The sequence below is a fragment of the Pseudopodoces humilis genome, chromosome 22, assembly GCF_049639895.1.
Source record: "Pseudopodoces humilis isolate 2021_Gansu_Grassland_sample_001 chromosome 22, ASM4963989v1, whole genome shotgun sequence".
Classification (NCBI taxonomy): Eukaryota; Metazoa; Chordata; class Aves; order Passeriformes; family Paridae; genus Pseudopodoces; species Pseudopodoces humilis.
Genome location: NC_142221.1, coordinates 840,440 through 863,624, shown reverse-complemented (window position 1 = coordinate 863,624; position 23,185 = coordinate 840,440). Strand labels below are relative to the sequence as shown.

At 44.3% G+C, this 23,185-nt stretch overlaps 1 protein-coding gene across 7 annotated transcripts; it reads left to right on the top strand.

Annotated features, from left to right (window-relative positions):
- The first annotated feature begins 4 nt into the window (after positions 1–4).
- GOLGA1 (golgin A1) lies at positions 5–22,693 on the top strand. 7 transcript variants are annotated; one of them, XM_088065709.1, is made up of 24 exons: positions 5–5,274; positions 5,963–6,271; positions 7,898–7,988; positions 9,374–9,448; positions 9,937–10,034; positions 10,533–10,565; positions 11,093–11,221; positions 11,497–11,666; positions 12,053–12,164; positions 12,288–12,383; positions 12,602–12,727; positions 13,567–13,662; positions 14,103–14,198; positions 14,457–14,609; positions 14,841–14,936; positions 15,656–15,745; positions 16,549–16,651; positions 16,908–17,116; positions 17,244–17,405; positions 17,877–17,936; positions 18,482–18,646; positions 19,327–19,350; positions 19,488–19,574; positions 20,414–22,693. In XM_088065709.1, exons 2-24 carry the CDS (start codon positions 6,137–6,139, stop codon positions 20,492–20,494), a joined length of 2,487 nt encoding a protein of 828 aa, XP_087921835.1. In that variant the 5' UTR covers positions 5–5,274; positions 5,963–6,136; the 3' UTR covers positions 20,495–22,693. The 7 variants fall into 7 exon arrangements, with proteins under 7 accessions (XP_087921835.1, XP_014113504.2, XP_087921836.1 ...); XM_014258029.2 differs by lacking the exon at positions 5–5,274 and adding an exon at positions 5,526–5,624 and having other exon boundaries at positions 11,509–11,666; XM_088065710.1 differs by lacking the exon at positions 5–5,274 and adding an exon at positions 5,526–5,624 and having other exon boundaries at positions 16,908–17,026.
- Positions 22,694–23,185: the final 492 nt, after the last annotated feature.

Here is a 23,185-nt window from a genome sequence, read left to right as displayed (position 1 = left end):
AGAAGTATTATTGGTTATACCTTTAGCCCACATTTGTGGAAATCCTTTATTTTTATACAATTTTAAAAAATTGGAAAGAAAAAAAATCAACAGAAAAAAACCAGTATTTTATCCCCAAAGAGTTTGGATTTGAAAAGGTAAAGATGGAACCACACAGTGCAAACCAACAATAGCAATAACACAGATTCCTTCATAACAAATATATTTTTTCAGTCTTAGGCAAGTGAGGAGACAAAACTGTGGACAATTAAGTTGCATTTGGAGCAGTGCTTTGAAGTGAATTTTTAAAGATACTTAATGCTCCCTATAAGTTTGATGCTGCAGTTTTCTGTATGAACCCAAGGACCCGGTTGGGCAGATGATCAATAGGTGAACAAACTGCAAACCCTGAAATTTGGCCCTCACCTCTCACTGTCGTGTGGGGCATCCTGCACAGGAGGAGGGGGCATTCTTCAGTTTGAGGTACTATATAGAAATTCCAGCATTTCCAGCAGGTGTTCCCCTCCTTTCCATGTGTGGATGGAATGTGTGGCTCCCAGAGCATGACCACTCCCTGACAGGAGCTGAGAGGATGTCCTGTACAGTGCTGTGCCTGCCCCTCCTGTCACTCGTGTGTCTGACCCCGCTGTGCCACAGCCCTGTGCCCCGGGAGAGGTGCTGATGTTCCCCTTGCAGGTGAAACCAAGCGGGAGCTGCCATAACCCCCTGGATGTTTTGCATGTCCCCCCTATGACTCAGTCCTGCCCTGGAAGCAGGAGCAGCGAGGGGCTCGGCTCCCCAGCCTGAGAGCTCAGGAGGGGCATCTGCAAGAGGACAGTGGCCTTTGGGAAGGGGCTGGCTGGAGTAGGCTCTTGTGGCTGCTGGGAAGAGTGCTGGCTGGCACATTTGGGACTGCACTGCCTGCCCTGCAGAGCTAGAGCAGCTCCTGGCAGTGCAGGGTGAGCAAGAATGAGGGAACGGAGATACTTTAAGCTATTAAATGGAAGAGTCAATTGTCACTGTTCCATGGGCTGCTAGAAAAGAAGTGAGAGGACAAGTCCAGTCAGTGCTTTTTGTTGAACCCCAGCCATGCCTCATGCTTAGGTGGAAATAGTGTAGAACTTGGTGAATGCTGTAGTGTCATGGCAGTCCTGGGTGCAGAGCATCACCCAGGGTGTGGTCTGGTCAGCCAGGTCAGCACTGGTGGGTCCATCCTGCCGAGGGATCACAGTGTGCAACAGCAGGAACGGCTGCAGTGTAGCTGGGGAGTTTGCATGAAGGTTCTCTGTAGCTGGGCTGAAGCTTGCACCATCCGTTCTTTATTTCCCAAGTGTACAAAATCCTGTGAATGCTTGTGTTTGTCCTAAGCAGTCTCAAAGCTGGTACATTGAGACCCCCCCCACCCCTTGGTGCTGCTCTTTGGACTCTGGCAGGATTTCATTTCCCGGGCTGTGGAGTCTATTCTAACAAGTGTGTGTTCATGTGTGTGCATGTGTGTGCTCGGCGTTTGTGTGTGTATGTACAGTACACATACATCTACTGGCTGGTGTAAATTGTAAATATGTATATATGTATAGGTACTTGTATATGTATTAAAAAGAATGAACCACTACAATGTCTATATACAAAATTTATATATACACACATACGCCATGTTGGGTGGATTCCACAAGGTGCTGCAGATCATTTGTGGTTGTACTAAAGGTTATGGCTCTTCTTCCACTGTAATTTGCTGTTTCCAGGGACTCACCCTTGGACCTTGAAGTAATTGATAACTGATTCCAGGTACAGGAGCCCTTAGTTAGCCAGGGGAATGGGTACCCCTGTATGTATTACAGTGATAAGATCCATGTATTTACTGTGAAGCTGATCCCTGCCTTTCTGCCTAGTAGGAGGTCCCCAGTTGCCAAAACATGGGATTGTATGTGGAGGCTCAAGATGCAGGAAGCCTTTAATACAGCAGCAAGTGAGAGGCAGGTTATTTGTTGCCCTTCCTGCTGTTCCTCTACCAGCAGTGTTCAGCTTGCATGGAAAGGGGGAATTGAATTTTCCCCAGCTCACTGCCTTCCAGCCAAATGCTTTTGCTTTGCTTTAGCTTTTGCTTTGATGAAGCTATTCTTATTTTGGTTCCATCTCTGTGGAAAAGAGTATGGTGTTTCCAAGCATAGGAGTGATGATGATGACGATTCCACTCGTGTGGGCTGGTGAACCTCTGGGACATTGCTTGTGAATTGACTGGGAAAGTCTTGGTGGTCCTCACCTTTGTTTAGCCAGGCTGAAGTGGGGAGTCCTTGCATGTGACCTGAGAGGCTTCTATCATTTGCAGCCCTTCGAGGAAGTTCTGTTTGCTTTTTGCCAAGGTAGATCTCATCAGAGAAGAATGCACTTTTTAAAATACATAATGCCCTGAAGAAGCTGGAATGTAGGAGGAGAATGTAGGCCTTCAAAATTAGCTCAGAAGTTGAACTTAGCAGCAATGACTGTCCAAGTCAAAAATTAATTCTTGAGGTTCCTAATTCTCCTCTTACCTGCTGATCTTTGTTAGAAGGTCCAGTGCTGGGACATTCAAAGATAAAGATTTCACTCATCTTCACTCATGGGAGGAGTATGGAATTGTACTGTGGAAGCAGAGGGCTCATACCCTCTGTCTGCTCTAGCTGTAGCTAGGATGAGTGTCTTGGATTTTGAGCCAGCCCCTTCTTTCCCACCCAAAGAACTGCATTCAAGATGAAAATGTTGATATTTTCCCCTCCAAGTAAAAGCTTGTCTTGTTTGAACTAAGTCATTCTAAATTTGTGCTACTGTGTGCTCTGTGCTATGGTCGTAGGTACCTCTCGGTGTATGCTTGTGTGTACTGAAGAAAATCTGGTTTCTGTATCTCGCAGTCCTCAGTGTGGAAGCGAAGCAAAGACTGACCCATTTTTAAGTGAGAAGAGAACAAATCCTTTTCTTCTCAGGCCTGATGCCTTCCCTCTTGTCTTGCTCTCCCTTTCTCCATGTATCTTTATTGCTTGTATTAGCGGAGATGACTTGCCAGCACCAGGCAATGCCAAATTAAAGGGTTAAATTCTGCCTGTAATACATTGAGAGGACAAGGTGAACTGGACGAGCTGTGTCCTTATAGGACTGCTCCTGCCTGGCTCCCTACTCCCTGCATGTGGTGTGCTCAGATGAATCCTGCTCCCACAGTAGGTTTGTGCTCCTGCTCAAACTGGCTTTGGAACATCTCGCCAAAGTTACTACCGTTGCCTTTTTTTCCCCTTTTGGCTTCTCCAAATAACAGTGACAGGGCAATGCAGGGTTATGAGTCTTTAATGCTCGGGTTTTTAATTCCTCTTGGGATGTGACGTGTCATTTTGCTTTGTGCACCAGCTAAATGGAGCACTAGCTTCCATGAGCTGCGCAAACAGAACTTGCTCCCTGGAGTGCTTTCTTGAGAAGTTTCAGGACCTTTCTGTGAGCAAAAATCAAAATAATGTCTGTCAAGTCATGTCTGACTAAACCTCTCAAGACTGTTCCCCAGGGAGATGTGCAGAGATGTCTTTAAAGGATCATAGGAAATAGATGGGGGCAACAGGAAATTTGGCTCTAATTAATCATCTTTAGAAGCTACAATTTGAGTAGATCTGGTCAGGCTTCTCCCCTAAGGGTGGGGTGGAAGTGCTGTTCCATAGCCCTTCCCTGGCATGAGTCAGGAAGCACCTCCCCTGCATCATCACCTCCCATGTCCTGTAACCATGCTGTGCTGCAAGTCTGCTCCTTCCCAAAGCTAAAAATTTTGGAATCTGTCTCAACAACTGTTTTGTCTTGAGATTTCTTTTGTAAAAGCTTTACTTGTGTTCGATTCCTCAGTAAGTGTCTGAGTGCAGCTCCGTGGTGCAGCAGCGGCCGAGCCTCACTCAGTCCTGGGGGTGTTGGCAGCTGCTCTGTGGTGGCTGTGGCTGCTCCTGGGGCTGAGGGAGCTCTGCAGGCAGGAGAAGTTACCTGAACAAGGGAAAAAAAGTTTCAGAGAGCTGAAAACTGCTCTGTGGCCTTGTAAGGTCAGACTGGACACAGCAGCTGGGGCAAAGCTCTCCAGAGCAGATTATACACTCCTGTAACATTGGACTTGCAGAGCAATACTGTTCTGTGACCAAATGTATTTGGGTGCTTTGAAGATCCATAGAGATCCGCTCAAGAGAGCAGAGGACACACGTAACTTCTTTAGATTTAGGAATAAGTCAGCCACTTCTTGTTTTCCCATCTAAACCATTATTGTGCCAAGACTGAGGAGAGCTAGTTCAGGATTTCTGAATCTGACACTTTTTGGGGTTAAGGACTGTCTCTGAATTCTGCCTAGATGCACCCATAGATGTTTTGTTCCTGGTTTCACTCCTGTTGGGAGCAGACCCCCCAGCACAGCTTGCTGGCCTGCAGGAGCCCCAGAGCAGAATAGATCTCACCAGCCCAGTCCCAGCAGCTGCTCCTTCCACAATAAACCCTGCTGGGAGGATCTGCCCCCTTGACTTCACAGATGGCTTCTGGCATGTGTTTATTACCATTCCGCCATTGACCTGGTTTGTTGGGAGCAGGATTCTGCCTCATGCAGGCTGAAAAGCACAACTTGCTTCTGCCCTGGGCAAGGCCCAGTGAGAAGGATGAGGGGAGCGCAGGTGGGAGTGTTCGGGAGCGTTCTGGGAATGCAGAGGGACCGTGCCTCGGGCAGCCCAGCTGCGGAGGTACAGGGAGCGTTTTGCCTCTCTGAGAATCAAATTATTTATTACCAAAAGTAATTTTATATAGTGAATTGGTTGAAAGTTATTTTACAGCTGTGTGCCTGTATATCGTATTTTGGTAAAAACGGATATTTTCCTTAAAATATATAGAGATATATAAATAAACTTTTTTTTGAGCAAATGGACTTTTTTGCAAGGGATCTGTAATCGCCAAAGCAGTGTGATGCCAGAAGCGACTCTGCCGTTGTTCGGGGAGGGAAGAAGCGCGTTTGTGTTCCTGCTGGACACTGCGGGAGAAGCAAAAGCCGCGATGGAACTGGGCCCTGCCGCTTGTCTCGCCGGACACCACCCCCGGTCCGGGCGGCTACCACAGACCGAGCGCCAGCCCCGCGTCCTGCTCGTCACCGCCTTTCCAGCCTTTCCAGAGACTTTGGAGCAGATTGCCGTTCGCTTTTGTCCCCGCCGCGCCGGGGCCGCTCCCGCCTGGTGTTTGCGGTTGTGCCGTGTCCAAGCCGTTCGCTGTCCCTGTCCCGGCCGCCGCCCCGGCCCCACCGGCGGACTGTGCTGTCAATAAACTGTGGTAAACGCTCGTACCGACCCGCCTGGTCCGCTCCGGGGTGGGACAGCGGGAGGCACGAGCGGGGCCAAGGGACGAGCCGAGCCGAGCCGGGGGCGGAGCCGAGCCGAGCCGGGGGCGGAGCCGAGCCGGGGGCGGAGCCGAGCCGAGCCGGGGGCGGAGCCGAGCCGAGCCGGGGGCGGAGCCGAGCCGAGCCGGGGGCGGAGCCGAGCCGAGCCGGGGGCGGGGCCGAGCGGCGCCGGGGGCGGGGGGGAGCCGGCGCCGCTGCCGCCCCGCGCGGCGCTTCCGGGTCGGCGGTGTCCGGGAAAGCGGCGGCGGCCGCGGGACCGGCGAGGCCCGGCCGGGCATGGGCGGTGAGCAGCGAGGGGACGGAGGAGCGGGGGAGCAGAGCGCGGCCGGGCTGGGGCCGCGGGGAAGCGGCGGTGACAGGCCGTCGGTGCCGGGGCAGAGCAGCCTCCGCGGGCCGGGCCTCCCGTGCGTGTGGGTGGGGGCCGGGCTGAGGGGACCCGCCCGGGCCCCGACGCCGCCGCCGTTTGGGGCCGTTGGTTTGGGACTTTAACGGATTCCGCTCCGGGAAATGAGATTTTTAGCGTGTTGTAACAGATGCGATGCTAAAAGGTTTTCTGTTACCTTTGAATGATTCATGCCGGTGGGGATTTTTAGTTAGAACCCGTTTCTGTTTGATTTGCAGGTTCTGCCAGGCCTTGAGCGCTTTAATGGCACTAGAAATGCAGTAAACCAGTGGATGAGGCTCAGAATTAAGTCTCAGCCTTTGGAAGCTTTAGACAGGAGTGTCAGTGTATTAAACGCTGGAGGTCGTGGCTTTCCAAAGGACCTGGATATTTCAGGGCTGTAGAACACAAAAATGTTTGCCAAATTGAAGAAGAAGATCGCAGAGGAGGCAGCGGTGGCTCCCAGGCCCGGAGGAGCCGCCCGCATCCCCAGGTCTGTCAGTAAGGAATCGATCACGTCTGTGGGAGCAGACTCCGGAGACGACTTTGTGAGTTTCACCTTGCTTTGAAATCTGATTTCTCTGATGGTTTTTTTATTACGGTTTTGCAGATAACCATTTTAAGTCTAGGGTGTTATATGGATACGTGCTGTGGTGTCTTTGGAAGTGTATCTCTTACTGCGTAAATGTATCATTAGCTTGAGTGAGCTTAAATATTGAAGAGTAAAGGTTTGTTAAACAGTAGTTGCCAGGAGGCTTCCATTCCCATGTAAACGTGAGTTACAAAGCTGCTTCAATGCATTGATAAATATACGTAAATTATTGAATAAAGTTGTAATTATGTTTAAGATATGTGTTAGTAAAATTAATTACAGATGCATAGAATCCTAGAATGGTTTGGGTTGGAGGTGACCTTTAAGTTTGTCTACCCCCTTGCATGAGTGGGGATGCCTTCCACTAGACCAGGTTGCTGCAAGTCCTGTTCCACCTGGCCTGGAACACTCCAGGGATGGGACAGCCACAGCTTCTCTGTCATTAGAAAAGCCAGCTAGACTCTGGCTTTCATTTTGCCTCTTGGTTTCCTCGTACTCTTCCTACCTGAGGCACTGTATATGTCTCTGCTGAAAATGTATGCAGTGTTGTGGCACTCAAAGCTATTGTAGTTCCTCTCTTTCATTATAGAGCATTGTTTAAAGAAGCAGTAAAATTCCAGCAGCATGTGGGTTAAATGAAACCCTGGAATGCTCTGGAACGTCTGCCCTGGCTGTCTGTCACATTTTTGAAAGCCTGGATTAAGGCAGTGTCACCCCATTGCTGGAGCCAGCAGGGCCCACTGCAGAGCCAGCAGCAAGTCTCTGCTGTCTGCAGAATGAAGAAGTTATTTACACAGTGGAGCTTTAAATAATTTTTTTTTTGAAGCTCGGAATTTTCTGTTCTGTTAAGCAGGAAGTTGGAGGTCCTAATGTTTAAATACATTTTATAGTAGATATGTATTAGTCTTGTGCTTTTCTGAGGTTTTTTTTTTCTTTAGCACTTAGGAAGTTCTCATGTAGAAATTCTGTTTACCATCTTGCAAGTCTGTAGAATAGAAAATAAGTAATGGCAGTGACTGAAGTCTTGAGTGGTTTTCAGAAAATCTCCAAGAATTAGTTGTTTTATCAATATTCATTTAACTGCTCTTGCCATTGATTTTTACGAAGGAAAAACCATAAGAGAACTCAGTTATGCAGCAGATTTTGTGTGGACAGATTGCTGCATCAGGGCTTCAGTGAGTTTATCCCACCTGAAAAGCATTACTGCTTCTTTTCTAATGACTTTGGTTTTCCTGACCCTCTCTTTGGCTTTCCTGGTGTCTGTGCTGTAGAGCCTGATTTCCTCCCCCTCAGTCATTCCATTCCCCATCTCGTCAGTGACAGTTTGGACAAACAGTTCCCAGCCCAGCTCCTTCCCAAGCGTTGTACTCTAGGGAGCAGGGAGCCTGGTGCTGTTAAGCCCTTGCTGGTTCTGGCCTTCAGCATTTTTTACACATTCTGCTGTGCTAGTACGATTTTCCCCTCTATGTGGAAAACAAATGCTATTTGTAGGCAGGAGAGTGGTTATTATCCCAGACTTAATGTATGGCAGGATCACTTTTTCTAAATTTTGTAAGTTACAGAGTGTTGCTTTTCTCACAAGGCTTCTGATGGAAGCAGCTCCAGAGAGGATCTTTCATCCCAGTTGTTGAGAAGAAATGAACAAATAAGAAAACTGGAGGTGAAGCTGTCTGGTATGTGCCCTAATACATACAAAACTTGTTACTTTAGAAGATGTTTTCCTTTGAATTTACATGGATTTATTTATTTGTATTTATTTAATTTATTAAAAATACAGGGGGTTGGGGTCTTTAGAAAAATGATTTGTAGCAGCCCTGTTGATTGACAGCAAGAGAGTATTCAGTATCATTACTTTTTTATGAAGGCAACTGGGTGGTTGCTGATTTCAACAATCAATTTGTGTGATTCCCTGGAACAGCTGGGATAGCTTTCTGTCCCATATTTCAGACAGTGTCTGTCCCCACTTGTGTGTAATGGTTTGTTTCTCATAGGGTCTGAGCTTACTGGTGTTGACAGTAACAAGTGCAGTCCTTAATGGAGTGGGCTTGGAAATGAAGAAGAAACAAAGAATTCAACATAAAACAGTCCTGAGGCTTTTTTTTTTCTAATTCCTTGTTCTGTAAAGCTGTAGTGAAGGCTGGCACTGCTCTCCATTCCTGTTGTAGGGAGGGGACCAGAGACCAGGCTGGTCTTCTGTCTTCTGCTGCTTCCCAAACCTCATGGGAGGCCTTGGAAAATTAGGAAAGGTTACAGCCAGATCAGGATTATCTTAATTTATTCTGTAGAGTTACCAGGCTTCAGTTCAAGAAAATATAGGCTTCAAAAATTATTTCACATCAAATTTCAAAGGCCCAAGTGCTCATCTGCTTGCACAAGGTGAACTTAAAAGTGCTGGCTGGGGTTTAACACAGGAGAGGGAGTCTCTGAGTATCAGGAGTCTCATGCAGGCAGCCAAGCACTGAGTAAATCCTCTTTTCTGTCATACAGGAACTTCTCCAGGGTGTATATATACTCTCTTTGGGTTTTAATTCCCTGCCTCCTGTGTCAGTTCTGCTGAGAGAGGGTGAGGGCAGTGCTGTGGGACTGGAACAATGAGCAAATGGATGCAATGGCCATGAATTAACCCTTCCTTGCACCCTCCAGTGCCAGACACCTTTCTTGAACAGAGTTACATATATCACTGTCCTGGGATGCAGTAAAAAGGGAGGGACAGTTGTTCATTCTCTGGTTCTGCTTTTGTCTGTGTGACTGACACCCCTGGGACAGGCCCTTCTGTTTGTGCCAACCCTGTGGATAGTACAGAACTATTTGCTTGTGTTCATTGTTGTGGTCACCCAAGTTTTCCTCAGCAGGAATGATTTTCTGATTGAGAAAATCATTGTCATTTGCCACTCATCAACTTTTCTTTTTTTTCTTTTTCTTTTTTTTTCTATTTTTTTTTCTATTTTTTTGCTCTTTTTATTCTTTTTTTTTTCTTTTTTATTTTTGTGTTACCCTAAAAATGTCCTTCCCCAATGTCTGTCCATTCCTGGTCTCTTCTTCTCCCTCCTCACCCAAGATTATGCTGATCAGATCCGAAATCTGCAGAAGATAAAAGAGAAGCTTGAAAATGCATTAGAAAAGCATCAGGATTGTACGTATTTTTCTTTTTTTCCTTTCTGTTCAGTTAAGTTGGAAATTGCTGTGGTTGGATGGAAAGAGGTTTGGTGTGCAGGTGTGCTAATGGTTTCCTTTCAAACTGTGCACCTCTGTACTGTGAACAATTAGAACACGAGTTGTTGCCTTATTCACAGCATAGAAAGCAGCAGCAGTGTGTTGAACAAAGTTGTTATTATACTCCTTCTGCCAAATTTGAGGCTAACAAGCAGGAAAGACCTTTTGGAAACGCACAGCTTTGTTCTAATCCAACAAGGAGCAGTATTCCTGTCTGCTGTTAGCTTTGGCTCTTGGCCAGTGTGCAAGCAGCGTGAGGGAATGAGTAGCACTGTGCTACAGCTACAGTCAAGATGGGGCTAATTACTTGCAAAAGAAACTCTTTAAAGTTATAAATAACTTACAGAAAAGTGAGAAGCAATTTTAAAAGATGAGTTTTTAACATAGCTGGTGGTTCTCTGTTGATAGCCTCCATGAGGAAGTTTCAGGAGCAGAATGAAGCTCATCAGGCCAGTCGAGCCAAGATGGCTGAAGGAATGGCTTTGGCCTTGGAAAAAAAGGATAAGGTAAGAGAGCTTGAGCAGGACTTTTGGCTCTCATGGCCCTGATGTCTAATCAGGTGTTGCTATTAATTAAAATAATTGTTGAGCACTGTGTGTGAGCGTGCCAGCGCTGAGGGAAGGAGGGAGCGCTGAGCTCAGTGCCAGGAATGGTGCAGGGCTTGTCACTGCTCAGACTGTTCCAACTGGTTTTAACAAGAGCCCACAAAAATTCCTAATGAAAGGTTGAGCTTGTGCTTGGATAAGATTCAATGGCAGTAGGCATGTTGTCACATTTATTTTACTCGCATAAAACTTATCTATTCAGGTAGCATAAATGATTCTTCGGCCTTTATCTATTCAGGCACTGGCTGTTACTGTACTGCTGCTGATTTTTTTAATCATTACCAAAGCTTAGTATGTGCTAACAATACAATTATTTTTTTTTTTACCATAATTGCTGTCCTTGAAAGTCTACAAATGGATTTTGATATCTTTTTTCTCCTTTCTTTCTTTCTTGTTCAGGAGTGGATGGAAAAACTTGGTCAGGTTGAAAAGGTAATTAACCTTGGATGTTTTTCTCAGGGGGTGTAGTGTGTCTTTGTGTATTTGCAAACACCATCCTGAGCACTTCCAGCTCTATCAGAACTCAACTCTGTTCAGCCCTTTTTTATTATTTCGTCTTTGTTCAGTGGGAGAGGCCAATCATGTGCTTTTTGTTACCAGCCCAAATGCTTGGGGAGGTCTTTCTGGTTTGATTTTTCAGTGGGGAAGTAAAGAACGATGAGTTGTGATGGGAAAGTTGTCCTTCTGTAAGGTGGAACATTGTCCATTTTTAAGAGTTCAGTTTAGATGGTCCTTGGTGGCATTGTAATGAATTCAGATTTCTTTATGTTTTTCTGAAGTTTGGTATTTTACAGTGTGATATAAATCTGAAAGGATTTCTAATTCTATATGGAACTCCATCAGGATCTGTATGGATGCACGACAAGATTCCTTTCCCAGAGAGTTTACCCAAACTCCCATTAACTTGACATGAGCAGATAGATATCCTTTGATTTCCTTTTGTTCTCTTCATTTATCAGGAAAAAAAAATGCTTCAAACACAGTTACAAGAAATGAGGGAGCAGAGTTTGAACCTTTTCCAAAAACGAGATGAAATCGATGAACTGGAGGGCTTTCAGCAGCAGGAAATTGCCAAAGTTAAACACATGGTAAGAATATTTTAAACTTTTTATTTCCTATAATTTTTACAAGGATATTAAGTTAGTGGTAGCCCAGCATTAATTTTTTTCAGCCTTTATGCTTGTACACGGATTTGGTTAGTGTCAAAATCCTAACAGTAGGTATTGAACGCAATATTGCTGTAATAACATAGATTATCATCTCAGTTCAGCCCACAGATTAGTAAAACAGGCAAGTTTCAGTGAAAAGGTTTGTCAGTGTTACTGGTCATCTGTAATGCCAAAGATAATCTTCTAATATCCAGCTTTTGAAAAAGGAAGAATCTCTGAGCAGAACAGAACAGGAGCTCGAGGCACATGCTCAAGAACTGACCCGTGCCCAAGCGGAGCTGCAGGAGGCGAGGAGCGAGTCCTCGGGCCTGAGGAAGGATCTCCAGGACTTGCAGCAGCAGTTCTTGGAGCTGGAGGCTCAGAGGTATGGAGCTGAGGATTTCAGAGGAGCAGTGGATGTGTTTCCCCTGTATTTTTACTTCATACTCAGTTCTGTCTCCTTGGAAGAGTTTGTATATGTAGTGAGTTGACTGAATTTTTGCCTCTGCTATGGTCCTGGGGATGTAAATGCCAAGCCAATGATAATAATACTTTTTTTGTAAATTATTTATATTTTTCATAGTTTGAATGCTTGACTATCACTTTTTTTTTCAAAAATGTATAATCAAGCAGTGATTGATGATGGTGACTGGTTTTAGGACAAGAAAACTTTGTTGATGCTTAATCCGTTTTCATAAGCAGCAGAATTATCTGCTAAAGATTATTTTTCTGGAACGGTATGTCACTTTTTTTTATTCTCTTTCTGTGAAGAGATGAACTAATGACAGCTGAGACAAATGCAGAAAATAAGATCACTGCTCTGGAGTTAAGAGAACAGGAGCTACAAACTGTCATTCAGCAGCTTTCTGTAGACTTGCAAAATGTAAGTTTGAGCCAAGTGAGATTTGAATCAAAGAGCTCCATGTCTGCAGAAGTTAGATTAGATATCAGTTATGTGGTGTTGGAAATTTAAGTTTCAAAGTAAGTGATTTCTCAAAATGTTTAGGCTCGAGTGGCTGCTTCTGGTTGTGAGAAGAGACTGGAAATGTTACAAGTGGAGCATGAATCTCTGAAGGTGGAATATAAGCAACAGAAGCAAAAGGTGAGGTGGTTTCAGGTGCATGTGCTGGTGTAAAGGTGCACATTTGGGTAATGTACACCTTTGTGTAGCTGGAAGTTTGGTGTCTAGAAAGTGTTCCGGGATTATATTGTCTTTCAAATAGGACTTTCCTTTCTACTAGCATTTCCAAAAGACAAACCACAACAGATTAGCTGAAAGCTTCATTACAAAAAAGATTCTGTGATTTTTCATTTTCACAGATGACTTTTGAATTTGCTGAGAAAGATAAATTTACTGAACAGCTGCAGGAAAAGGTGTCTTCCCTGGAAAAAAAGCTAGAGAGAAATCTCTCAGGAGATGAACATGTGCGGGAGCTGCTCAAAGAGGTAATTACACAGTTAAAGGCTGCTTAGAAGTACAATATTAGTGAGTTGTTTGTTTTGGGTTTTTAGGTCATACAGTGCTTCTCACCCGTGGAAAGAAAGCTGCTGATGTCATACAGCCACATTTGTCCTGTTAGTGTGTTTTGACACACTGTCTGTGCCGGGCAGCACGTGGGTGGCTACACTGAGCCTGTTTGTGTAGATCCTGCACAGATGTCTGTGTTGGCCTTTCTGCATTGTCTGTTTGGGCACTGCATCTGACTGCTTAGAAGGAAGAGAGCAGCTTTCTAGCATCCCCACAGGAGGTGGAACAATTAGGGAGTTTTTCTAATTAATCCTTACAAGAAGAGTGAATGCTTTTCCTTGTTCTTTGGCAAGGCAGTGGGGCAGGGAGGGAACTGTTTGCACATAGGTGTGCAAACAGAATGTTGTATGGCGAAAACCTCAGCCTCAGAACTGCTGAACAACAGCTGAAAACAGAAAGTTAGCTGTGTTTAATCCCCTTTCTCTTATTGCTTCTTGATCTCTTTCTCAAGCACTGATGCTCCTGCTCAGAATCAGCTTGGAGCAATGTTTCCCCAGCTGGCTCCTGGGGAGACAAGGGGGTGTTTGCTGTTCCCTGGTCAGGATGCCTACAGTCGCATCATCTCAGTGTTGCTGCTACAAAAGGACTTGGCTTAGTGAACTCAAGGCAGCTTAAAGTTTACCTAGAGATATTAAAACATTCTGTCCCATTTTAGTTTGACCTTATTAATAAAATAAAAAGGGAAATTTTAATTATCCCCCCGACTTATGTCTTTGTCCATCCTTCTTTGTGTTCTTTGCCTCAATGTAATCTTCAGAAAGCTGCTCTTGAGCAGAGGCTGGAGGAGAGCAGGCAGCAGGTACTGACAGACAGGACACGGCACAGCGAGGCTGTGAACCGGTTGGAAACACAGGTGAGTAGTTTTTAATCTCACCACAGATCCCCCTCTTTTCATCCTCTGTGCCCTATTCCTCCTCCCCTCACTGGACTCCTAGCCAAAGGTGAGACTGCACATTTAGTCACATTTAGTCTTGAAGGGAGAATAATCGATCAGTGTCTCTGGACATCTCCACACTTCATGGGTGGAGGAGGGCCTAGAGGTGAAGAGAGAGGTTTTGTGCAGATCCTCCCTGTACTAAGAAACAAATAACTCAAGTGCAATCATTGCTGGGGCAGTGCTATGGTGAAGAATTTCTAAAACTAGCATGTGTCAAATAGTCAGCCCCTTTGATCTCTGTGGTTTCAGGGATTTAACATTTACCTTCCCCTCCTGGGCCACTTTGTGTTATGCAAACGTTTTTTAGTAACATAGATGCCAGTGGGTAAGGAATTTAATTCATGGTGTAATTTTAGAATAAAGAACTGGAAGAGAAACTACAGATTGCAACAGAAACATTGAAAAAGAGCAAAGAAGCAGCTGCTGACCAGGATCTGAAGATCCAGAAGCTAGTGAGTATCCTGCATGTTTCACTGACCAGAAACAGATTAGTCTTCAGCACCCCCAGAGACAATCACTTCTCTGTTTTGTTATTCAAGTGTTTGTTTTCTTGCTGTTTGTCTCCTGAACTCCGGTCTGTGAGTACATGACACTACTGCCAAAGGAATAATGTCCCTCAGTTTGAGAGTGTCTCATGGAATGATGTCTGGTCTTGTCAGAATATGTCAAAATACCATTTTATTGATGTGGGTTTATTTATTTTTCTTAAGCAAACTGATCTAGAGGATGAAAGAAATCAACTGCAGCAACAGATTTTAAGTGAGAAACATCAGTATGATCAGAAAGTTACTGGGCTGGAGTCTCAGATTGGTGCTCTTGAAAAGGCTTGGGAATTGGATAAAACAACAACTCAGCACAGGATTGTAAGTACAAAAACTGTCTGGTGGGTTGTGAGAGTCTTCACAACATGATTTTAACACAGCCTGTAAAGCTTGCTTGTTGTCTTAATGTTCTTATTCAGCGCTCCTGGCATTATAATAGAAGATACCATACTTTGAGGAACTAAATATGAGCACAGCATTAGACGTGTTTAATTGTTTAGGAAAAGCATTAGAATAATTGTACTAGGTATTTAAACACTCTTTATTTTACAGAGCCAATTGGAAAAGGAAAATGAAAACCTCAAGAGAAGCAAAGAAGAGTATGAGAGTTCTTTAAAACAACAAGAGTCTGAACTGAACAGGCTAAAGGTGAGGGCTGAACTGGGTACTGGCATTATCTTGGGACAAAGCTGAGGCTGGGGAACAGTAAACAGCACAGTGGGTTACATTCAGTGCTTGGAGGCCGGTTATGTTCAGGTTGCAGGTACTTGGAGCTGTAAATCATCTCAGGTGCTCAGCAGAAATGTGTTTGAGAAGCATTACAAAGGGCTGATCTTTTTCTGAATCAGAATGCTTGGGTGTGCCTAAATCAAGCAGAAATAATACTTTCCCATATTGTCAGGGATGTGAAGAGCTTGGAAATCCTGTTAGCAATGGTAAATACAGAATAGTTCAATATCAGATTCCACTCGCAGTGTTCAAACCAAAAAGTTAAAAATTTAAATTCTTTGGGTGTTTATAGTTTATCCAATTTTGACTGTAATTTTAGATAGTTGACATTTTTTCCGTAGCTACTCCTGGATGCACAATTGGAATAAAGATCTGTTGTAGCAAGGAGCTACTTCTTTGTAATAGAGACTTCAAGCTGAAGGATCTAAGCATTGAGCTTGTTTGGGTTCTTACATCAGTTCTATGTTGCTCTTGCAAATGCAGAGAGCAGCAGTCAGTAAAACAAAACCTAACTCATTTGGAAATTGTAGTGTGTAAGAAAACTCATAAATGTAGTCCTAATAGATTTGGGGTTAAAGATGAGAGACTGACTTGATTTAGTTGTCTCACGTAACCTCTCAATTACTTCTGGTTTGCAGAATGAGATGAACAGCAGAGAAACTGTCAGCGTGGAAATTGCCAAAGCACTGGAGGAAACACGGAAACAGAGAGAGGAATTGCAACAGCAGGTTGGTTAATAATGACTGGTTTAAAGTGTATTTGAGACGTCCCAACTTTTCAAAGAGCAGACTAGGTTTGGATTTCTTTATCCTAACATTCAAGACCATTGGTCAGAATCATATCCACAGCATGTGAGACAGCAGTGGTTGCCTCAGTAAACTTGAGACTGTTTCAGAGCCCTGTAATCTGTGAGGTGTTACTGTCTCAGTGCACTGGCCATCCGGAGCCTCTGACATCTGGCAGCTTCTTTTAAAGAAACCTGTTTGTCCTGGTGAGTTCCTTTCAGTGCCTGTGACACATCTGATTCCTCCAGAGCACAGCAGTTGTAAAATTGTACATTTCCTCATAGGGAGGAGCTTGTGTCCAGTACCAAATGTAAGTTCTAGGTAGTCTTGGTTTCCTCTTCCTGTGTAAAATATAGTGGATAATGTGAGCTTATGTTTGCTTAAAGTAACAACTGTCAACTGAGCAAGTTTGGCTGGAGTTAGTCCCATCTTTTGGTTTCTTTATTCTTCTGGGACTGCTGTAGATCTGTGCTTACTGGGCCAGATTTGTGTAGAAGGGGTTTAAGGCCATGTCCTGTTTTGCTCAGGGGCTTTTGCAGCTGCCACATGCTGGCTGTGACAATCTGATGGTGGTACAGAAGCCAAGCAGGGTTTAGCTCTTCCAGTATTAACATGAGTGCTTGTTACTGAAGGCAGCATTGTGGAGGTGGTGCCTGCTAAGCCTCTGGAGGATGTTGGATATTTCAACATCCTCTTCCTGTTTTATATCTTTAATGACTCCTGTTCATTGTTTTTCTGCTTTGAAGGTTTCACATCTGAATGTCCTAATAAAGGAGAAAGACCAGCTGATTGATGAAAAATGTGATCTGCTGCTAAAACAAAAGGAAAAACTGAACCAACTCAGTCAAGGTTAGACCAAACGAGTCTAGTTCTGCTAGAGACTTGTCTCTACTAGTTCTTGCCTGGTAGATTTTATTTTTTCTAGATTTTTCTTCCATATGTAATCTCTTAGAAATTTCAAAATGGTTTATTGTTCACTAACAATTGGACATTCACTGCCAGTGTCTGTCTCTCCCTGGCTTTCTGTCTTCATGACAGACAAAATGGATTAGAAGCTCCCATCTGATGTGCAACACTGATACTAAGCAGGTCTCTCCTTTCCCAGACCATGAAGCTGCCTTGCTGCAGGTGCATCAGTTACAGTTGGACATAGAAGCAAGTCAGAGCCAAGCAGTGGAGAAAGAGGAAACAGCAAGAAAAGAAATTGATGAGCTGAAGCTGCAGGTACAGGAGTGCCTGTTGGCCAGAGAGCATGAGAAAAATGTGAGTGCAGTTGGAAATCCATTCTGTCAGACTTCCCAGGAAAAGAGGGAGGTGCGTGGGAGCCCCCCAGTTCTGTCCTGCCTGGACAATCAGAAAAAAAAATGCCTGTCTTTCTGCCTGGGGAGTGTTCTTGGGCTGCAAATGTTATATCTCTCCACTTCACTGTTTATTTTTATAGGTTTTAGAAATGGAGGAGTCAACGAGGGTCTTGAACAATGAGCATTTCCCTTCTCCAGAAAACTCTGTGGTGGAACAGAATGGAGAGGTGGCAGCTGCAGATGTCATTCAACTTCAGAAGGATAACAGAGAGCTGGAACAGCAAATTGCTGAGAAAAACAAGGTGAACAGAAACCTTGTAGTCTTTCCCCTTTTAATTAGGAAGCCAAGTAATTGGTGCTGCAGCCTTAAAAGGACAGGCCTGTCTAATTTGAATCCAGTACTCTGCGAGTAAATGCTTTTCTCTGGATTGCACATCTACTAACCATGAATAAAAACTGCAGCAAGAGCTGCATGAATCCTGATCTATTTTGGCAGAAAGATGCACCAAATGATACTATTTACAGCTTTCCTGCAGAGCCCTTTTGTGTGAATTGGGTTCAGTTCCACGGTGCGGTCACATGAAAGCCCAAGTGTCCTGTCACGTGTCTGCTGCTGTGTGCAGCTGGCAAGGCAAGGCTTTCAGGTTGCTTCTTCACTGTCAGTGTTGGTTAATTATTTTTTCATTCAGTACTTGTTTATCATGGGTTTTTCCAGATACCTAGGGGTCCTGACAATGAATACTGTGTTAAACTCTCCTTTGCTGTGCTTACAGATGATAAAGCAGCTTCAGCAAAGAATGACAGAACTCAAGAAAACTCTCCAGAAAGAGCTGGTAAGAGTTGTGTGTTTTCAGTCCCTTAAGATTGCACTTGCTGGCAGGTACTTGCACTGCCATTCCAAAACCTTGACTGTTAACACCCCTTCCATCTCTCTGCAATGGTTTATCACTCCAAGAAAAAAAAAATCTATTAAAAAAAAAGAATTAACAGGGGTTTTAGAATTGTTATTTTTGCTCTGATGTTGAAAATTATTCTGAAGAAAGTCCACATTTGAAGGGCTCAGAGCAGGTTAGTGATAGGTGATATCACCAAGTGATTGTTTCCACTATGGAGCCAGTTCCATGCTGGTTTGGGTAACGTACACAGAACACTGACATCAACCAGCTCCTGTCCTGGAGTGTAGAGAGAGCTGGAGCCACTTCTCTGCTGTGACCCCATGAAGGACGAGGAGCTGTTGATGCCCAATTTGTTCCCACCCAATTTGTAAAGAGGTACAACCCTCTTTAGATATCCTGAACCTAGACCCCTCCCAGTGTCAAACTAACAGCATCTGCAATGTGCTTCTCTTTTTCTTCTGTGGGTTTGGGTTTTTTTGTAGAAAATAAGGCCTGAGAGTGAGGTACCTGAGCTACGTGCAAATTCTGAAGTGCCTAATGCTTCTGTGACTGTCACCAACAACTCTGACTTGAACGACTCAAGGGAGATAAACTTCGAGTACCTTAAACACGTTGTACTAAAGTTCATGTCCTGCAGGGAGTCTGAGGTAAAGGTGCCACTTACCTTCTCTTTCTATATCTGTCTTTCTCTAGAAATTTACACCTGTCACCTCCTAAGGACACTTTATGCCAATTCCATAATTTTACATTTAAAAAGTATACAGTGGGGGCAATAATACAAAATAGCTGACAGCAATGTGTTTACAGACTACTATGAACTAATAGGAAAGGGAAATGTGAGTTTTTAGGAGGTAATTACATCTGGTTGTTAGAGATCTGCATCTATGAGAGATTCCCTCTGCACTGCTCTGAAGAGCATATGGAGTATGAAATTAGAGAGGCTGTACATTTAAGAAAGAGGAAAAAACAAAAAAAAAATACATAAATCACTTGCTATTGGTCTGTAAGAGGTAATTTCTTGTACATTTGGAGCTCCTTCCTGTTCTCCACACATTGTGTTAAAGTTAAAGTCATGCCAACAAAACACTTAATTGCAGTCAGGGGGTAAGGTAAAAAAATTACTGTAGAATTCCATGGTATCCCAAGTGCTTGACTCTGTCACTGTGCCCCAGTTAGACTGTGGAGTTAATGTGCCCCAGTGTGTATTTCAAATTACAGGAATCACTCCTGCCTCATGCTGGTTTAAGCCACTTTTTAAAGCAGGAGCCAAGCTGCTTCTCTACTCTGACTAACCAGATTCCCACTTGTCTTCTTTCCCCAAAACAAGAACAGAAAGCCAGGAAACACAGAAGTAAGATACTGGCCATCCTAGTCCACTGAAACTGGGAATAATGGGAGGCTGCTGTTCTGCTGAAGTCTGTGACAGACCTACAGAACTCTGTGCTGAGTGTAGAGCATCATAAGCAACACAACTCTGGTTTCTTTCAGGCATTCCATCTCATTAAAGCTGTGTCTGTGTTACTGAATTTTTCACAAGAGGAAGAAAACATGCTCAAAGAAACTCTGGAGTACAAGGTAAGGGTTCTGTGCCATATGTGGTCTCTAATGGGATTCCCAAGAGACAGTGAAAATTCCTGGATGCTGGGAGATTACAAAAAGTCTTTTTTCCAAACATTAGCTACAATAGTAAATGTAATTTATTATTAAAATGCTAGCTGACCACATGTATGCATGCCAGGGATTGTCCATTTCAGTGAGAGAAACAGCAGCTTTCTGGTGCTCAGAGGAATTGGAGCACAGCTTTGCCCAGTGGACTTAATCTGTGGGGAGAAGCTGGAAGCTCCTCACCCAAACGGTCAGTGTTTGACAGCAGGAGCCTAATTCTGGGTTTGTCCTTTTGACATTGGGCTAGGATGCCAAGATCTGTCTCCTTTCCATGGGCTGAGGTCTGCATGGCCCTGGCTGTGTGGTGGTTAGGGAATGTTCAGTGAGTGCTACCTCCAGCAGTGAGTTCAGCTCCAGGTCCTGCATCATCCCTGCCCACCCAGGGAGCTGGGATGTTCAGTCTGCAGATGATTTCCTCACCATCTGGTTCAGGGAACACTGTAATGCTACACTGACTAAAGGCACCGCGTTTAAACGACTGCAGAGTTCAAATCTGAAATTACTTTAAAGGAATATATATATAAGTATATATATTCAGTCATTTTCACCTGTGAGAAGTGGGCGCTGTTCCTTCCAGATTTGATTGTGTGAAGCTGCCTCCACTTCTTCAGTCTGGAGTCTGCAGCATTCTGATCTATAAATAGGTCTTTCCATCAAATGATGAGAACATGGCTGTGTACCATATTATTTCTCTTTCACATCTTACAAGTGTGAACCTGTGTGATGTGTGTTGTGCTGTTGTGTCCTAGATGTCCTGGTTTGGGTCAAAGCCATCTCCCAAAGGCAGCATCCGGCCCTCTATCTCAAGCCCAAGGACTCTGTGGCCTTAAGGGAACCTGAAGGTGGCAGGCAGTATCCAGGCACTTCTTTCTGTGAAAAGAATGCTGAACACACTGCTCCAGGTGTGTCTTAATCACTGTCATTGCAGTATTTTGTACAAGAACTTCTGGCTCTGTTTACAAAACTAATACTGTGCAAGGAGACATTTCCACTACAGACTGGAACAGCTCTGGGCTGGAGTTGGGGACCACCTCGGTGTCTGTGATGGGAGAGCAGCTCCTTGTGCTCATCACTCCTGGGTTCCTGGCACCAGAGGGTTCTGAGGACCTTGCTGACAGCAGGGCTGCCAGCTCTGTCTCTTGGGGTGGTGATTCCAGCTGCTGTTCCAGGGTGCTGGAGTCCAGTGACTGGGCACAGAAAAGCTGCTTGTCTGGCTGTGGGAAGCCAGCAATGAAAAATGTGTTAGCAGAACAGTGTTGAGAGTAGGATGGTTTGCAAAGCCTTTCACAGGACAGGAGCAGGAGCTTTAACCAAAAAAGAACTCTGCCTTGCCTTCTAATACTGACATAACTAATGGTTGGCATTTTTTCATATCACTGTGTAATTTAAGGTGCATTTATCCTGGCCTGCAGTCCTCAAGGCTGCATGTTGATGATTATTTAATTTGAGAGCACAACTTTAGAGTTGTCTGATTTTACTTTTCTTAAAGAAAAATAATATTTAAAATGGTCTTAATTATAGTACCTAATCCTCAGTCGCCTTTAAAACTAATCCATTAGCCTGTTCCATGGGTTGTTAGCAATGGGAAAAGGGGTAGGAAACCATTTTAAATTTTTAAAGGTGAGTTCCAGCTATTGTAAATCCACACTGAAAAATACCTTTTATTTAAAAAAAATAAAAAATAACAATCTAGTGACAAAGGGTGAAGAATGCTGGTACTAAACACTTTGATTTGTTTTGATTTGTTTTAGCAACAAATCCTCATAACCAGGATCTGCCTCTTTGGTTGTGGTTTTCTGTACTTCAAATACTGATGCTTAGAAACTGTTACGAATATGTTAGCTGTGTCCTGACTATTATGGTAAAAGAAATGCTGCTCATGAGGGGTTTGAGGGTAAAATTCAACTCTTAGTGAACAAATTGTGGTTCCAGCAGCTTGTTTTCCTAGTACAATAAGGAAAGGGGACCAAGGTGGCACTTCCTCCCTGGAAGCACAGTTTTGCCCAGTTATTAACACCACTGCAAAATCTGAATCCCAATGGGAAGCAGCACTAAGTCTGACTTCTGAAAACTGAGACCTGTTTCCAAAAATCTACACGTGTATGGAATTCAGCTGCAGTTCTGGGAATTCTCTTACAAGGAAGTTCATACTTCTGTTAAATATACTGAGGATAATTCAAGCTTTCTCCAATGGAGATCCAGCAGGAGGTGGATGTGCTGATGCAGAGGATCCAGACCCTGCTGGTCTCCCAAACAGCTGCACCCCAGACATGGTACCCCAGGAGCTGTCACTGGGCACAGGTGATGCTCCTCAGCTTAGAGCCAGGTTGGATTTGTCTGAAGTTAAGAAAACCAACAGAATTTTTTGGTACACTGAAGTTTGTCCAAACAATCCAGTAACCAGATTCATGGCACTTCCAGACAGGATAGAGCATGGAAGGGTTCAGCCCTGCTCTACTGTGAAAAAAGACAATCAAAAAGTGCATTTATTTAAATTGTTTTTTTACTGAGATACAGCAGGGTGGAATAACCCTGTTGGTTCTGGGAAGATTTTATTCTCTGAGATCTTTTCCTTTCTAATGTCCCTTTACCCTGCCCTGTTTCTATGGGACCAGGGGTCAGGACTCCCTCACTCCCACTGCTCCCTGTTGAATTGGGTTTATGCTGATCCTGGCTTCAGAGGTTACTGCTGAACAGTAAGAGAAGCAGGACGGTGAGCCTGGAACTGAGTGACCTGAAATCGTAGGTTATATATTCACTAACAACTTCAGTTTCAGATCCCAAAGCTTACACAGGATCAATTTACCATAAACTAGTTCTTAAGTGTTGAGTTTTCATTAGGTATCAGAGCAAGACTGGTGTGTATACATGTATTAAAAAGCTAATGCACTTTCCCTTGTCTCAGAACAGTGGTTATACATAATCTTTTCTATCACCATTGGATTTCTTTCCTTCTGTGCTGTAAATATGGATTGTATGATGAAACACTATGAAATTTGTGGTGCAATACATTTTGGATCAAACCCCTACTCCTGATTTCTTTCTTTTTATAGTTCTGGTTGTCTCCCCTGGGATGCTGTAGTTATTTAAAGTTGACTTTTAAACCATGACCCAAACCCCACCTTTGCCCAGGGTGAGGATGGGTGTGCCAGCTCTGCCACCAAGGCCTCTCTCAGGGAGCTGTGCCACAATGAGGTGGCACTGCTGCTTCCAAAATCACCTCCCACCAGGAGCAGCTGCTGCTGCACTTTGAGCAGCTAATGGAAGCAAGGACTGGGTGGAGCTGGGGCTCCCTGAGCAGCTGCTCCTTGGTGCCAAAGGGCAGGGAGCCCTGCCCCAGCCAGAGGGATGTGGGGCCAGCCATGGAGCCAGGAGTCGTGTCCTGCCTGGGCAAAGCACAGGCAACACATCTGGTGCAGAGGACACACTAATACACAAATCACAAGTTCTGAAATATCTTCTTGACTTCCTAGCATGAACAAGAATATAAAAATCAAACCTGGGGTGATTATGTGTTCTAT